The sequence below is a fragment of the Doryrhamphus excisus genome, linkage group LG20 (genome assembly GCF_037039965.1).
Source record: "Doryrhamphus excisus strain RoL-2023G ecotype Guam linkage group LG20, RoL_Dexc_Guam_v1.1, whole genome shotgun sequence".
Taxonomy (NCBI): domain Eukaryota; kingdom Metazoa; phylum Chordata; class Actinopteri; order Syngnathiformes; family Syngnathidae; genus Doryrhamphus; species Doryrhamphus excisus.
Genome location: NC_136376.1, coordinates 15,658,172 through 15,675,489, shown reverse-complemented (window position 1 = coordinate 15,675,489; position 17,318 = coordinate 15,658,172). Strand labels below are relative to the sequence as shown.

General features: G+C 43.6%; 1 protein-coding gene across 1 annotated transcript; it reads right to left on the bottom strand.

Moving 5' to 3' along the window:
- Positions 1-111: 111 nt before the first annotated feature.
- On the bottom strand, positions 112-14,105 carry LOC144902156 (uncharacterized). Its single transcript, XM_078799393.1, has 23 exons — positions 14,017-14,105; positions 13,851-13,923; positions 13,396-13,452; positions 12,964-13,012; positions 12,617-12,889; positions 12,474-12,545; positions 12,305-12,391; positions 12,069-12,215; positions 11,900-12,009; positions 11,675-11,771; positions 4,400-4,470; positions 4,234-4,306; positions 4,056-4,152; positions 2,450-2,520; positions 2,285-2,336; positions 1,830-1,886; positions 1,398-1,446; positions 1,051-1,323; positions 908-979; positions 739-825; positions 503-649; positions 334-443; positions 112-205 (listed from the first exon to the last, which is right to left on the bottom strand). Exons 6-15 carry the CDS (start codon positions 12,504-12,506, stop codon positions 2,319-2,321), a joined length of 804 nt encoding a protein of 267 aa, XP_078655519.1. The 5' UTR covers positions 12,507-12,545; positions 12,617-12,889; positions 12,964-13,012; positions 13,396-13,452; positions 13,851-13,923; positions 14,017-14,105; the 3' UTR covers positions 112-205; positions 334-443; positions 503-649; positions 739-825; positions 908-979; positions 1,051-1,323; positions 1,398-1,446; positions 1,830-1,886; positions 2,285-2,318.
- Between the last annotated feature and the right edge of the window lie 3,213 nt (positions 14,106-17,318).

The window sequence follows — 17,318 nt, the reverse complement described above, 5'->3', positions numbered from 1 at the left end:
TATATTTATAGATATATAAATACAAAAATAGGGGTCACTGTAATCTACTGCTGTTTCTACTTGGTATGTACCGCCAACTATGTGGAAAAAGTGAAGCGCTGTGAATACTTTCCGGATGCACTGTATGTGCCCTGGGATTGGCTGGCCACCGGTCCAGGGTGTACCCCGCCTCTCGCCCCAAATCAGGCTCCAGCATACCCCAACCCTAGTGAGGATAAGACATAGAAAAGAGTTTCTACCGGAGTGTCCACCAAACTTGACCTAAGAACCCAATGTAGCATGAAAACCAAATAAGACCTGAGACTAGTGTGCTTGGATATACGCAGCGCTCACTTTTGCATCACATCTGCCTCCCGTTTCTGCTGCTCAGTCGAGCGGTCGGAGTCTTTGGAAGTGAATTTAGCCTCATGATCACCACGAGGACATTTGCTCGGAATCAGCATCTGCAACAATTGCATGTGAAGTCTGGTGCGAGTTAAGACTAGAATGAGAGATCGCCTACCTTGAGTTCAGCTCGAAGAAGAATCTGACTCTCTGGGGAGGCGCCATCCAGATGGAACCACTGATCCAGGACCAATTCTGGTTCCGAGAGCAGCTCTCTGATTGGGACGACTAAGGAACCCATGGGCAACGTCCAGCTGTGAGAGAGCTGGAGAAACAAAGTGTAAAGGTAGTAATACAAGTCAAGTTTGTTGATATCACATGGTGGAAATACTAAAAATAATATTGTTAACTTACCTTGACAACAACATTCTCTTCTCTAGGGTCATGAACCAGGAAGCAGAACGCCTCATTCCACTGAGGTGATGTCGTGCGATCACACACCTACAGCAAAGATGGACGTGTTAGTCCCGGATGCCAATACCCTGGTTATTATTTGGCTAGTTGCCACGCTTAGTAGTCTCACAGTAGTTTTGTGGGATGTTTTTCCAAGAAGCATATCCGCTCCCACTTTTGGCTCTTTTCCACTCTTTTTCACCTGTTGACACGCCACATGGGTCATAATAAAACACAGATCATGCCTCCTCAGTACCTCCTCGACTCACTTACTGGTAAACCATCTGCTTGTTCGATGAAGACAAACAAAAGTCCCACAGATGGAACGGCTTTGTTCTGGTAGGACTGCCTGGAGTAGAACTTGAGAATCTGAAGAGAATGGTTCGATATTAGTATTTTTTATAGTTGAATGAAGCATTAGTACGCTTTTTCTTCTTCTGGAAGCACCCCCCTTATCCAGTTGGTCTGCCTCCGAGGCTGTTGGAAGCCATTCCAGGATCAGGTGAACGCGACCTGACTTGACATCACTGAGCGTGTACTGATACACTGATACATAAAACACACACAATCCTTTGAATGCTTGAACAATTCAATGACAATAATATAAGCCGTTTCCATACCTGATCCGTGTACTGAGAATCAATTATGTCCTTCAGTTTGACCTTCAGCCTGCATGTTGAGAAACATGACAATTATTTCAACCACTTGATAATGGAATGGATTTCTTTTCTCTAATTCATGTTTATTTTTATTTATTTACACTGCAATATTTGATATTTATACATATATATTTAATATCATTTGCGTTCTACATGAATGTTCTAAATGATTCCAACCATATCAAATTCTACAACCTGTCTTTAATATACTGTAAGTGTGTGACATAATTTTTCTTGTGAATCGGACAATAAAGTGTAGATAAAGGAGGATGGCGGTGCTCTTCTCAATACTGGCATCGCTGCGCTGGAGGTAGTAAGCAGTATTATCAAGCAGTTGCAGTATGTGACAGTATCGATAATAACAACACTACTAATGTGTACTGGAAGCAGTACCTTCCCATAAAGTCATCCTTCATGTCCATGTCTTTATCAAACACCTCCAGATGTAACCTGATGGAGCAACAAAACTCATCATTTATCATCTGGTACATGTATTCATAATGTGACGAGTTGCTACTTTACTGTGGCCAGCAAGCTTTCTACAAATGGATTAAGGATTAAATATTCTAAAACAAAAGATGCAGATTGGGCATTGATACTTTTATGTTGAAAGAACTCAATTGTACATCAATAACTCCTGTAACCACAAATCTCACTCTCTCAATTTCTGCGGCAGTTTTTCCTTGTGTATGGAAGGCATCAGCTGTCATTCAATATATAAGAACGTAGATCCTTGTCCGTTTCCAATTTCAAACCAATCTTCGACTTGAAAAAAGGTTTTGACACTGTAAAGCATAGAATAACCTAAACCATGTTGGTGTCATTCAACAGCTGTACTGTAATCTTACCTTGTCTAAGCTGTTGGGACCAAATTCTTGAGCGTCAACATCCTTCAGTATTCTGTTAAATGGATGGAGAATGCTGCACATGTAATTCATGTGGCAGCCAGAATATCTGTATTCATTAGTGCAGTCCAAAAAAGGAAAAGCAAGGCGATGGGGGCGAAGGCATACCATGGAGCAGTCCAGAGACAAAAGAACTCCCAAAAACAGCTGGAGGAGGTCGCGGTCCACTGGGCAGTACTCTGAAAAAAAATTTGGAGTGCCATTTACTTGAGAAAAGCTAGGTAACAATTTGCACGCACAATTCCCAAGCAACTTTTCCTTGGGAAATACTCTGGTCAAATTTACTTTTTTTGAATGAAAGAGGTACTCTTTGCTAGTAAATTTGACCCCAAACTACCTTTGAATCTACTTCAAAATCCATATAAATGTACTCGCTTTTCAGGATTGTTTAACTAGTTTTCCCTGACTTTATTTGGAGCAATTTATAAGTAATTACATGATTTAAGCTACCACCTACACCACTTTTCTAATATGATTGTGTAGTATTTTTTAAGATGGCCTTCTTTGAATGAAATGATCTTAACACATCTTCTACAAAACATTTCAAACCAGAACAGCTTCACTGCATTTACTTCCAGATGGCGGTGCACAAAAACACAACACAGCCACAGGTTGAGGCACCTGTGAAATCAATTCAACATTTCATAACTAAACCAAAGACCTGGGATTTATTCCCTTAATTGGGAATCGTATTATTAGAATGATTATTTTTTGACTTCCACTTTCCTCATGCAGGTATGGACTTCCCACACTAGTGTGCCAGTCGCCTCCTTCTGGACGTTTGGTGTCTACTATACACTCAATTGGAGTCCACCTGCAGTAAATTCTGTTGATTGGACATGATTTGGAAATACAATAACTGTCTATATAAGGTCCCACAGTTGACTGTGCATGTCAGAGCACAAACGCCAAGCATGAAGTCAAAAGAACTGTCTGTAGACCTGCGAGACAGGATTGTCTTGAGGCACAAATCTGGGGAAGGATACAGAAACATTTCTGCTGCTTTGAAGGTCTCAATGAGCACAGTGGCCTCCATCCCTACAGTGAAGCATGGTGGTGGCAGCATCATGCTGTGGGGATGTTTTTCAGCAGCAGGAACTGGCAGACTAGTCAGGATAGAAGGAAAAATGAATGCAGCAATATATAGAGATATCCTGGATGAAAATATTGCTGCATTCATTTTTCCTTCTATCCTGGCTAGTCGAATAATGGGGACCACTGTGCTCATTGGGACCTTCAAAGCAGCAGAAATGTTTCTGTATCCTTCCCCAGATTTGTGCCTCAAGACAATCCTGTCTCGCAGGTCTACAGACAGTTCTTTTGACTTCATGCTTGCCGTTTGTGCTCCGACATGCACAGTCAACTGTGGGACCTTATATAGACAGTTATTATATTTCCAAATCATGTCCAATCAACTGAATTTACTGCAGGTGGACTCCAATTACGCTGTAGAAAGATCTCAGGGATGATCAGTGGAAAAAAGATGCACCTGAGCTCAATTTTGAGCTTCATGGCAAAGGCTGTGAATACTTATGTAAATATGATTTTTTTGTTTTCTATTTTTAATAAATTCAAAAAAGTAAAAAAAAAACGTTTTCACATTGTCATAATGGAGTATTTTGTGTAGAATTTTGAGGTAAGAGATTAAATTAATACAATTTGGAATGAGGCTGTAACTTGACAAAATGTGGAAAAAGTGAAGCGCTGTGAATACTTTCCGGATGCACTGTATGTGCCCTGGGATTGGCTGGCCACCGGTCCAGGGTGTACCCCGCCTCTCGCCCCAAATCAGGCTCCAGCATACCCCCACCCTAGTGAGGATAAGAGACATAGAAAATGAATGAATAACTAAACCATGTTGGTGTCATTCAACAGCTGTACTGTAATCTTACCTTGTCTAAGCTGTTGGGACCAAATTCTTGAGCGTCAACATCCTTCAGTATTCTGTTAAATGGATGGAGAATGCTGCACATGTAATTCATGTGGCAGCCAGAATATCTGTATTCATTAGTGCAGTCCAAAAAAGGAAAAGCAAGGCGATGGGGGCAGAAGGCATACCATGGAGCAGTCCAGAGACAAAAGAACTCCCAAAAACAGCTGGAGGAGGTCGCGGTCCACTGGGCAGTACACTGAAAAAAAATTTGGAGTGCCATTTACTTGAGCAAAGCTAGGTAACAATTTGCACGCACAATTCCCAAGCAACTTTTCCTTGGGAAATACTCTGGTCAAATTTACTTTTTTTGAATGAAAGAGGTACTCTTTGCTAGTAAATTTGACCCCAAACTACCTTTGAATCTACTTCAAAATCCATATAAATGTACTCGCTTTTCAGGATTGTTTAACTAGTTTTCCCTGACTTTATTTGGAGCAATTTATAAGTAATATTTACATGATTTAAGCTACCACCTACACCACTTTTCTAATATGATTGTGTAGTATTTTTTAAGATGGCCTTCTTTGAATGAAATGATCTTAACACATCTTCTACAAAACATTATTTCAAACCAGAACAGCTTCACTGCATTTGTACTAAAGCTGTATTTACTTCCAGATGACGGTGCACAAAAACGCAACACAGCCACAGGTTGAGGTACCTGTGAAATTAATTCAACATTTCATAACTAAACCAAAGACCTGGGATTTATTCCCTTAATTGGGAATCGTATTATTAGAATGATTATTTTTTGACTTCCACTTTCCTCATGCAGGTATGGACTTCCCACACTAGTGTGCCAGTCGCCTCCTTCTGGACTTTTGGTGTCTACTATACACTCAATTGGAGTCCACCTGCAGTAAATTCAGTTGATTGGACATGATTTGGAAATATAATAACCTTTTTCACATTGTCATAATGGAGTATTTTGAGGTAAGAGATTAAATTAATACAATTTGGAATGAGGCTGTAACTTGACAAAATGTGGAAAAAGTGAAGCGCTGTGAATACTTTCCGGATGCGCTGTATGTGCCCTGGGATTGGCTGGCCACCGGTCCAGGGTGTACCCCGCCTCTCGCCCCAAATCAGGCTCCAGCATACCCCCACCCTAGTGAGGATAAGAGACATAGAAAATGAATGAATAACTAAACCATGTTGGTGTCATTCAACAGCTGTACTGTAATCTTACCTTGTCTAAGCTGTTGGGACCAAATTCTTGAGCGTCAACATCCTTCAGTATTCTGTTAAATGGATGGTCAAATTTATATCTGGCCCTAACGAGCCCTAGCCAGCCCTAAAGAGCCCTGGCCCCAACTCGCCCTAGCCAGCCCTGGCCCCAACTCGCCCTAGCCAGCCCTGGCCCCAACTCGCCCTAGCCAGCCCTGGCCCCAACTCGCCCTAACTCGCCCTAGCCAGCCCTAAAGAGCCCTGGCCCCAACTCGCCCTAGCCAGCCCTAACTCGGCCCTAAAACCCTCCTCCAACCATAGCCCTAAAACCCTAACCCAAACATTCAAACGAGATCTATGTTGACTACTTACCCAACGGCGCAGCGCAGACTACTCATGTTTCCTTCGGTTAGCTGGTCCGTTGATACCACCATTCTCTGCCAGTCTGTCTTCTTCCTCTTTTGTTTCAACGCTCCAAGGCGTATTACTGCCCTCCACAGGTTGGGCACAAGTGTAAGAAGGCTGGGGGGGCTGGGGTGTGGGACGGGGGAGGCTGGGCCTAAATGTAGAAGGCTGGGGGGCTCGGGGACTGGGGTGTGGAAGGCTGGGCCCAAATGAGGAAGGCAGGGGGTGAGGGAGGGGGGAGGCTGCTATTTCTACTTGCTATGTACTGCCAACTAGGGGTCACTTTAAAGTAATGCTATTCTACTCGGTAAATACCACCATCTCGTGGTCACTTTAATGGACTGCTGCTTCCAACAATGCAATCTCAATGGGCGACGTTTTTCGCCAGTAACTCCCCAACGAAAGGTCGTATAAACATAGAACCGACTTCTGCCTACACAAATTCAGCTGCAAGCTTTCCGTTGAGACCCCCAAGCCAAACAAACTTGGGTGCCCTCATTCCATCCCAAGACCTGCAAAACATCCTTACCGCCAAAGGACAAAACCCCTGAGACTCCAGCGCTACCCCCTGGGTCAGCACCCAGCGCAAACGCACGAGGAAAGAGAAAAACCTTGACCAAGGTCAGCCACCGGGAGAGGAATCCGGCGATTACGGTGACCAGCTGTCCCTGCTCTTGGATCTGATGGCGCGAGGGGAATCGGTTCCCCCCACTCCCCCACCAACCCGGGCCACAGAGGCCCTTCGGCGTTGGGAGTCAGAATTCGCTTTCTGTTGAGAACCCTAAGAAATTGAAAAATAGAATCCAGGAATATGAACCTGTAAAACCTGTAAAACCTCATCCCAAGACCTGCAAAACATGCTTACCGCCGAAGGACAAAACCCCTGAGACTCCAGCGCTACCGCACGAGTAAAGAGAAAAACCTCGACCAAGGTCAGCCACCGGGAGAGGAATCCGACCATTACGGTGACCAGCTGTCCCTGCTCTTGGATCTGATGGCGCGAGGGGAATTGGTTCCCCCCACTCCCCCACCAACCCGGGCCACAGAGGCCCTTCGGCGTTGGGAGTCAGAATTCGCTTTCCGTTGAGAACCCTAAGAAATTGAAACCTGTGAAACCTGTGAAACCTGTAAAACCTGTAAAACCTGTAAAACCTGTAAAACCTGTAAAACCTGTAAATCCTTATCCCAAGACCTGCAAAACATCCTTACCGCCGAAGGACAAAACCCCTGAGACTCCAGCGCTACCGCACGAGTAAAGAGAAAAACCTCGACCAAGGTCAGCCACCGGGAGAGGAATCCGACGATTACGGTGACCAGCTGTCCCTGCTCTTGGATCTGATGGCGCGAGGGGAATCGGTTCCCCCCACTCCCCCACCAACCCAGGCCACAGAGGCCCTTCGGCGTTGGGAGTCAGAATTCGCTTTCCGTTGAGAACCCTAAGAAATTGAAAAATAGAATCCAGGAATATGAACCCTGTGAACCCTGTAAAACCTGTAAAACCTGTAAATCCTCATCCCAAGACCTGCAAAACATCCTTACCGCCGAAGGACAAAACCCCTGAGACTCCAGCGCTACCGCACGAGGAAAGAGAAAAACCTCGACCAAGGTCAGCCACCGGGAGAGGAATCCGACGATTACGGTGACCAGCTGTCCCTGCTCTTGGATCTGATGGCGCGAGGGGAATCGGTTCCCCCCACTCCCCCACCAACCCAGGCCACAGAGGCCCTTCGGCATTGGGAGTCAGAATTCGCTTTCCGTTGAGAACCCTAGAGAAATTGAAAAATAGAATCCAGGAATATGAACCTGTAAAACCACCCGCACAAAACGAAGATCCGCCACCGACAAACCCTGACATCCAAGGATTGGAACAAGATTTGGAGGAACCCTCCACCTCTGGGAACCCTCCACCTCTGGGACGCCGGAAGGCCACCCATCCCAACCACTTCTCTTCGTTCTCGGCTCGATCCAACAGTTGCCGGGGCCTGCCTGGATGCCGGTATCCAAACAGAACCAGAGGTATCCTCATCCCAAGACCTGCAAGACCTGCAAAACATCCTTACCGCCGAAGGACAAAACCCCTGAGACTCCAGCGCTACCCCCTGGGTCAGCACCCAGCGCAAACGCACGAGGAAAGAGAAAAACCTCGACCAAGGTCAGCCACCGGGAGAGGAATCCGACGATTACGGTGACCAGCTGTCCCTGCTCTTGGATCAGATGGCGCGAGGGGAATCGGTTACCCCCCGGTCCCCTACCAACTCGGACCACATAGGCCCTTTGCTGTTGGGAGTCAGAATTTGCTTGACGACGCCCCACTACTTACGCCACCAAGGGAGTCACCTGCGGAAAAAGGCCAATGGGAAGATATACTGGCGGACATCAGCTTCGACAGCTCTATGTCCGGCTCAATCGGCGGGAGCCAAAAGCAACTGGTCCAGCGTCATCGGCACACCACCAGGAAAATGGTTGATTGGCAACTTGCCGTGCGGAAGAGATTCGTCATCCTGGGAGATTCCAGTTTCCACCAAATGACTTCCCAGACCTGCAGGTGGACAGCTTTCCGGGGGACACCTTCAGGAATGCCAAGGATCTTCTTGCCAACGCAATCGTTCCCACAAAGGTGGAAAAACTGGTGTTGTCCTTCGGGATCAACAGAAGAACCTGGAAGCACAAACACCCCACCTTTGCCAACTTGTGACTATTGTCAGGAGAAGACAGCATGAACATTTCAGTGCATCCTAACCCTTCCATTGGTTAAGACGGGGAGAAGAACCCAGAGTTGAAGCTGCAGATACTGTTTTTGCCCCACAGGCCTGGTGTGAGTGGAGAGCGCTAGCAAGGCTGGCCTTCATCCAGCCTGTAGAAGACAGCACAAACACTTCAGTTCATCCTAACCCCTGACTCCAACCCCGGACCCTAACCCTGGTTGTCAACGGGGGATCATCACTTGTGGTTAATACAAAAATATATATAATTATATTATATATTTATAGATATATAAATACAAAAATAGGGGTCACTGTAATCTACTGCTGTTTCTACTTGGTATGTACCGCCAACTAGTGGTCATCATGCACGTCACATGGCCTACTACAATTTGAGCTTGCAAGTGCAGTAATATCAGAACTGAAAATGACAGATGAGCACAAACTGACAACATGTACATTGTGCAAATGTGGCAAACTAATACATTTCAATGACTCGCGTGGCAAAGAACACTTTCTGGCAGTGTGATCTGGACAATTCTAAATGGGACAGGAAGACAATGGTTGAGAGAAGTTAACAAGGGACACTTCCTATAATTATTGTTTTTGCACAGGTAAATGCTTTGTGGTCAACATTCACCCACCAACTGTAAAATACAATTTCAGGTCAAATTCACAATTTTAGCACAAACTATATACTAGCTATGACTGTACAGCCAGCATAGATGTTCAACAATGGGTGACTTTTTCCTCTCCTAAGACTCCTAACTCTCTTCTAAGTTATGACATATGCACTCACACACATCAACTGATGAGATGATAATTAAACTCATTGAATCCCTGAAAGCAACACATCAAGCTGTTGAGTAACACTATCATAAACAAGACCAAAAAAATGTCCCTACTTAAATGACTGGGGTCAATATCTGGCACCATAGTACTACTGCACCTTTGTTTATTTAACTAACTAAACCAGGTTTAACTAACTATAAACGTTAGCTAAACCATTTGTTAGCTAGAAGGTTAGCCAAAACACTTGTTAGCTAGAACATTAGCACAGTTCAAACAGGCACTTTTGCAAATTTACCATTGGCTTAGCTCACAATACGTCTGTGGTAATGTTGGTTTAATACGAGAATATTACATGATAGAGATAAAGACATGCTACTCACCAGTGACGAAAGCGCACTGCTGCCGTCGGCGGGGTTTGAAAGAAATTCAAAATAAAAGCGCGCGCGCTAAAAATGTACAATAACGTCATACCATTTGTCAACAACATTCCAGCACATGAGGAGCAAATTGCCAGCACATGTCAACAACAACAAAATATAATCATTCACATAAACAGGACTGGGGCTGCTCTTGGATCAGCTCACCTTGTACAGTATCTACAGTTAATGTCTATAGATACCGTGTTATTAGGAAAATATAGCCAGCCGAAAGCATGTTGATTGTGAGTATGCTCAAAGACAATGTCACTAGAAAAGTCTGATGCAAGACTCCCTTGGTGCACTCTACTTTTATGGCGTTCAATGAAGAGTAGACATTTGTGCTAACTCTAGCACCATGTGTTGTGTCTATTTAAAAGTTAAATGATCTGGTTAGATAATTATTTTATATACTATACCTCTGTCTCGTTCTTTTTTAAGTGTGATCTTATGTGACTGAGGAGTACAGACTGAAAATGGTTGCTCAGATGTGCATAAAGGACACTAAAAAGTCACAATTAAGTATGATATCTTGACAGGTGACTACTCAGCGCACCAAGTGTCTGAAATGTGCACATGCAATCATCATGGAGGCATGGGAGGGGGCTCAATTTTGAAAAGTGGTTGTGCTGCAATCTACAGTGTTTAAATAGATGTTCTAGTGGTAAAAAAAAAAGCTGAACAGAACTTACAGTGCCGAGTCACGTTCGTTGCAGCAACCTGAAAACACATACACAAAATATTAGACAGGGCACCACTTTTGAAGTTTAAACCTCTGTCAGAGCTAGCAAAGTACAACAGAACACACCGACATTGCTTCAAACAATATTATGTGTGTTAGCCTGTTAAACTATTCAATCTGCAACATTTTACACACACACTGAATGTTGAACCTGAATTTGCCAACAAATAGTTTAACGTCTGTCACCCCCTTGTGACAGCTCTTAGTTTTCCTCAGTTCCTCGTTCATGCCCTTGTTTTGTATTTCCTTCCTGTGTTGCTCTGCTGTGTTTTCAGTTGATGTCCATTATCTCCCGCACCCGTTTCTCATTATTTGTGATGCCTATTTGGTTCAGGTGCGCGCTCCTTTCTTTGTTGGGTCATTGATGTTGTTTTCTCTGTTGAACATGCTAGTGCGTTGGTCTGCTGCATAGTATCAACAATAAATGCCTTTTTACCTGCTATTGGGTCCTCATCTCTGCATCCTGGGGTCGTGCCGTAAAGCTCCCAAGCCGGAACGTGACAACCTCTCTGTGCTAACCACAAAAAAGAAAAATAATTATCTAACCAGATCATTTAACTTTGAGACAGACAACATGTGGTGCTAAAGTTAGCTTTCTGCTTGTTTAAAGCATCGGCAGCTTACCGGAGCAAAGGTAGCTTAACACACAGCCAGTGCAATCCTAGCCTCAAGAGGCTGACACTGCACTTCCTGCAAGCCCTCCAAAATGCACGCCAGGTCCTCAACAACCAACCCCGCTGCAAATTAAAACAACCATGGCTGCGGTCACATGATGCACCGTCACCGGTACACGCCCAGTAATTTTATGCCTACCTTTCACATACGCTGCTGATGGCACGACAGACCAGAGCCCGCCACCGGAGCGCGCCAACACAGCCTCGACAGGTGAACAGCAAGGAACAATGAGCGCCCCGGTGACGCCAAGACCCATCAATAACCCTGGCACCGCCTCGCAATCGAGCCCCAACAGCTGATGCCAATTCAGGTGGAAGCGCAACAACGCTCAACCTACCAAAAATGCTGCACATGTAATTCATGTGGCAGCAAGAATATCTGTATTCATTAGTGCAGTTCATTAGTGGAGTGGAGTATTTTGAGGTAAGAGATTAAATTAATACAATTTGGAATGAGGCTGTAACTTGACAAAATGTGGAAAAAGTGAAGCGCTGTGAATACTTTCCGGATGCACTGTATGTGCCCTGGGATTGGCTGGCCACCGGTCCAGGGTGTACCCCGCCTCTCGCCCCAAATCAGGCTCCAGCATACCCCAACCCTAGTGAGGATAAGACATAGAAAAGAGTTTCTACCGGAGTGTCCACCAAACTTGACCTAAGAACCCAATGTAGCATGAAAACCAAATAAGACCTGAGACTAGTGTGCTTGGATATACGCAGCGCTCACTTTTGCATCACATCTGCCTCCCGTTTCTGCTGCTCAGTCGAGCGGTCGGAGTCTTTGGAAGTGAATTTAGCCTCATGATCACCACGAGGACATTTGCTCGGAATCAGCATCTGCAACAATTGCATGTGAAGTCTGGTGCGAGTTAAGACTAGAATGAGAGATCGCCTACCTTGAGTTCAGCTCGAAGAAGAATCTGACTCTCTGGGGAGGCGCCATCCAGATGGAACCACTGATCCAGGACCAATTCTGGTTCCGAGAGCAGCTCTCTGATTGGGACGACTAAGGAACCCATGGGCAACGTCCAGCTGTGAGAGAGCTGGAGAAACAAAGTGTAAAGGTAGTAATACAAGTCAAGTTTGTTGATATCACATGGTGGAAATACTAAAAATAATATTGTTAACTTACCTTGACAACAACATTCTCTTCTCTAGGGTCATGAACCAGGAAGCAGAACGCCTCATTCCACTGAGGTGATGTCGTGCGATCACACACCTACAGCAAAGATGGACGTGTTAGTCCCGGATGCCAATACCCTGGTTATTATTTGGCTAGTTGCCACGCTTAGTAGTCTCACAGTAGTTTTGTGGGATGTTTTTCCAAGAAGCATATCCGCTCCCACTTTTGGCTCTTTTCCACTCTTTTTCACCTGTTGACACGCCACATGGGTCATAATAAAACACAGATCATGCCTCCTCAGTACCTCCTCGACTCACTTACTGGTAAACCATCTGCTTGTTCGATGAAGACAAACAAAAGTCCCACAGATGGAACGGCTTTGTTCTGGTAGGACTGCCTGGAGTAGAACTTGAGAATCTGAAGAGAATGGTTCGATATTAGTATTTTTTATAGTTGAATGAAGCATTAGTACGCTTTTTCTTCTTCTGGAAGCACCCCCCTTATCCAGTTGGTCTGCCTCCGAGGCTGTTGGAAGCCATTCCAGGATCAGGTGAACGCGACCTGACTTGACATCACTGAGCGTGTACTGATACACTGATACATAAAACACACACAATCCTTTGAATGCTTGAACAATTCAATGACAATAATATAAGCCGTTTCCATACCTGATCCGTGTACTGAGAATCAATTATGTCCTTCAGTTTGACCTTCAGCCTGCATGTTGAGAAACATGACAATTATTTCAACCACTTGATAATGGAATGGATTTCTTTTCTCTAATTCATGTTTATTTTTATTTATTTACACTGCAATATTTGATATTTATACATATATATTTAATATCATTTGCGTTCTACATGAATGTTCTAAATGATTCCAACCATATCAAATTCTACAACCTGTCTTTAATATACTGTAAGTGTGTGACATAATTTTTCTTGTGAATCGGACAATAAAGTGTAGATAAAGGAGGATGGCGGTGCTCTTCTCAATACTGGCATCGCTGCGCTGGAGGTAGTAAGCAGTATTATCAAGCAGTTGCAGTATGTGACAGTATCGATAATAACAACACTACTAATGTGTACTGGAAGCAGTACCTTCCCATAAAGTCATCCTTCATGTCCATGTCTTTATCAAACACCTCCAGATGTAACCTGATGGAGCAACAAAACTCATCATTTATCATCTGGTACATGTATTCATAATGTGACGAGTTGCTACTTTACTGTGGCCAGCAAGCTTTCTACAAATGGATTAAGGATTAAATATTCTAAAACAAAATATGCAGATTGGGCATTGATACTTTTATGTTGAAAGAACTCAATTGTACATCAATAACTCCTGTAACCACAAATCTCACTCTCTCAATTTCTGCGGCAGTTTTTCCTTGTGTATGGAAGGCATCAGCTGTCATTCAATATATAAGAACGTAGATCCTTGTCCGTTTCCAATTTCAAACCAATCTTCGACTTGAAAAAAGGTTTTGACACTGTAAAGCATAGAATAACCTAAACCATGTTGGTGTCATTCAACAGCTGTACTGTAATCTTACCTTGTCTAAGCTGTTGGGACCAAATTCTTGAGCGTCAACATCCTTCAGTATTCTGTTAAATGGATGGAGAATGCTGCACATGTAATTCATGTGGCAGCCAGAATATCTGTATTCATTAGTGCAGTCCAAAAAAGGAAAAGCAAGGCGATGGGGGCAGAAGGCATACCATGGAGCAGTCCAGAGACAAAAGAACTCCCAAAATCAGCTGGAGGAGGTCGCGGTCCACTGGGCAGTACACTGAAAAAAAATTTGGAGTGCCATTTACTTGAGAAAAGCTAGGTAACAATTTGCACGCACAATTCCCAAGCAACTTTTCCTTGGGAAATACTCTGGTCAAATTTACTTTTTTTGAATGAAAAAGGTACTCTTTGCTAGTAAATTTGACCCCAAACTACCTTTGAATCTACTTCAAAATCCATATAAATGTACTCGCTTTTCAGGATTGTTTAACTAGTTTTCCCTGACTTTATTTGGAGCAATTTATAAGTAATTACATGATTTAAGCTACCACCTACACCACTTTTCTAATATGATTGTGTAGTATTTTTTTAAGATGGCCTTCTTTGAATGAAATGATCTTAACACATCTTCTACAAAACATTATTTCAAACCAGAACAGCTTCACTGCATTTGTACTAAAGCTGTATTTACTTCCAGATGACGGTGCACAAAAACACAACACAGCCACAGGTTGAGGCACCTGTGAAATTAATTCAACATTTCATAACTAAACCAAAGACCTGGGATTTTATTCCCTTAATTGGGAATCGTATTGTTAGAATGATTATTTTTTGACTTCCACTTTCCTCATGCAGGTATGGACTTCCCACACTAGTGTGCCAGTCGCCTCCTTCTGGACGTTTGGTGTCTACTATACACTCAATTGGAGTCCACCTGCAGTAAATTCTGTTGATTGGACATGATTTGGAAATACAATAACTGTCTATATAAGGTCCCACAGTTGACTGTGCATGTCAGAGCACAAACACCAAGCATGAAGTCAAAAGAACTGTCTGTAGACCTGCGAGACAGGATTGTCTTGAGGCACAAATCTGGGGAAGGATACAGAAACATTTCTGCTGCTTTGAAGGTCCCAATGAGCACAGTGGCCCCCATTATTCGACTAGTCAGGATAGAAGGAAAAATGAATGCAGCAATATTTTCATCCAGGATATCTCTATATATTGTTGCATTCATTTTTCCTTCTATCCTGACTAGTCTGCCAGTTCCTGCTGCTGAAAAACATCCCCACAGCATGATGCTGCCACCACCATGCTTCACTGTAGGGATGGAGGCCACTGTGCTCATTGAGACCTTCAAAGCAGCAGAAATGTTTCTGTATCCTTCCCCAGATTTGTGCCTCAAGACAATCCTGTCTCGCAGGTCTACAGACAGTTCTCCTGAGCTCAATTTTGAGCTTCATGGCAAAGGCTGTGAATACTTATGTAAATGTGATTTTTTTGTTTTCTATTTTTAATAAATTCAAAAAAAAACTTTTTCACATTGTCATAATGGAGTATTTTGAGGTAAGAGATTAAATTAATACAATTTGGAATGAGGCTGTAACATGACAAAATGTGGAAAAAGTGAAGCGCTGTGAATACTTTCCGGATGCACTGTATGTGCCCTGGGATTGGCTGGCCCCCGGTCCAGGGTGTACCCCGCCTCTCGCCCCAAATCAGGCTCCAGCATACCCCCACCCTAGTGAGGATAAGAGACATAGAAAATGAATGAATAACTAAACCATGTTGGTGTCATTCAACAGCTGTACTGTAATCTTACCTTGTCTAAGCTGTTGGGACCAAATTCTTGAGCGTCAACATCCTTCAGTATTCTGTTAAATGGATGGAGAAATCATTTCAATTATGGCAACTACAAAATCTAAAATCATCACAATGGTTAGTAGTCCAAACGACAAAGCTGCTTGACAATATTTGTTGGGTTTTTTTTTGTTTTGTTTTTTTAAACAAAACACTCAAAATCAACTTAGTTCTTAACCCTAAGATGCATGAGTGACTGGACCCGACACTCTTCCATAAGAGTCCATCTTTCTTGAAATGTATAAAAGGTAAGTTAAAAATTTGAATGGTATTATATTAAAAACATGTTTTTTTCGGAATAACTGGAATATGAAATGATAAAAAAAATCATTATGAAGATATTTCAAGAAAACAACCTGACTGGGTCATTTTTGACCCACTTATGCATCTATGGGTTAATACAAATTTTTCATCTGTGTCTTGAAACCTAACCTAAACAAAACTCTTTGTTTCCTCACAACGGGATATCGTTGAGGAACTCCATTATCCAACTCATTAAATCAATAAAACTTAAAAGGCTAAACTGCCATTTCCAGATTCAAATAACCATATACATACATATTGTAACGTTACCTTCTGTAGGGGTTGGCCACCTTGACCCCGGCGGCGGCCTCTCTGTGGCGCGTCCTTCACCCCAGGTGTCTAGAGATGGTGTATGTGTATAGGTGAAATTAAAGTTCCAAAATTCACTTCCATGGAATACTTGTCACAAACAAAAACTCCCGCTCCCCGACGGTATCCACAAGACTCAGGTCGCTAGCATACTTCAACAAATGTTTGCGCTACACGCGGTTCCCATGGCTTAGAGGACACTGCTGCTGCCAAAATAATAACATAACATATATAAAAGGGACGAATCCTTACACATTTAATAAACATAAAAATCTCCTGTTCTGCAACCGGCTAGCTGGCTGGCAGAACAGCTGGCAGCTAGCTGGCTAACAGCTTAGCTAGCTAGCAGGCTAAAGGTAAGCTAATGCTAACGTCGCGTATGTCACATTATGACACTGACGTAAACATTGAACAGGAACAGGAAAGGTGACAGAAAACAAGTCAGATAAGCATATGACCTACCCATATGGCTCCACATCGATGAATTTCCTTGTTAAACGACTGTCCACGTCGTCTTCCATCGTCTTCCCGTGAAAACATGGCGCCCTCGAACTTCGTCTTGGGAAGTCTGAGCTCAAACGATCCTCTGACGCATGCGCAGAATGGCCACTGTTAGTAGCTGCTGCAATCAATTACAGGTGTGACCGGTAGACCAGCCTCCTGCCAGAGAAGGGAGTTCTGTAAAACAAAAAAAGGAGGGAAAGCGCAGTCAATATGCTTTCAAACTATATAGAATTCAGCCTGCTGTCTGCTTTAGTTTTTTGAATATGAGCCTCTGACGTTGAAGGCCATGTGCTACTTAAGCTAGCTCAATGTATGCCGTTTAAAGGTCACTTAAAGCCTTTTCACAATTATAATGTTTTAATAGCGTGTACAAAGAGTACAGAGAGTTTGCATACTTACTACTCACACTTTATTGCGTGTGAGTGCAGGTGCGTAAGAAGCAGGTTGCCCTCAGGCCGTCCCTCTTTTATTTGAAACCTCTCGATAGCGTGCCGGGCGGGGCTTCCGGCCGTCCGTGCTTCATCTGTTTCCG

Excerpts from the sequence above, each read along its gene's own strand:
- LOC144902156 (XM_078799393.1), bottom strand. The coding sequence starts at position 12,506 with ATGCTTCTTGGAAAAACATCCCACAAAACTACT. Across the intron at positions 11,772-11,899 it reads GAGGCAGATGTGATGCAAAA|GGTTGGGGTATGCTGGAGCC; the intron begins GTGAGCGCTGCG and ends TATCCTCACTAG. Across the intron at positions 4,307-4,399 it reads TGTCTCTGGACTGCTCCATG|CATTCTCCATCCATTTAACA; the intron begins GTATGCCTTCTG and ends TTACATGTGCAG.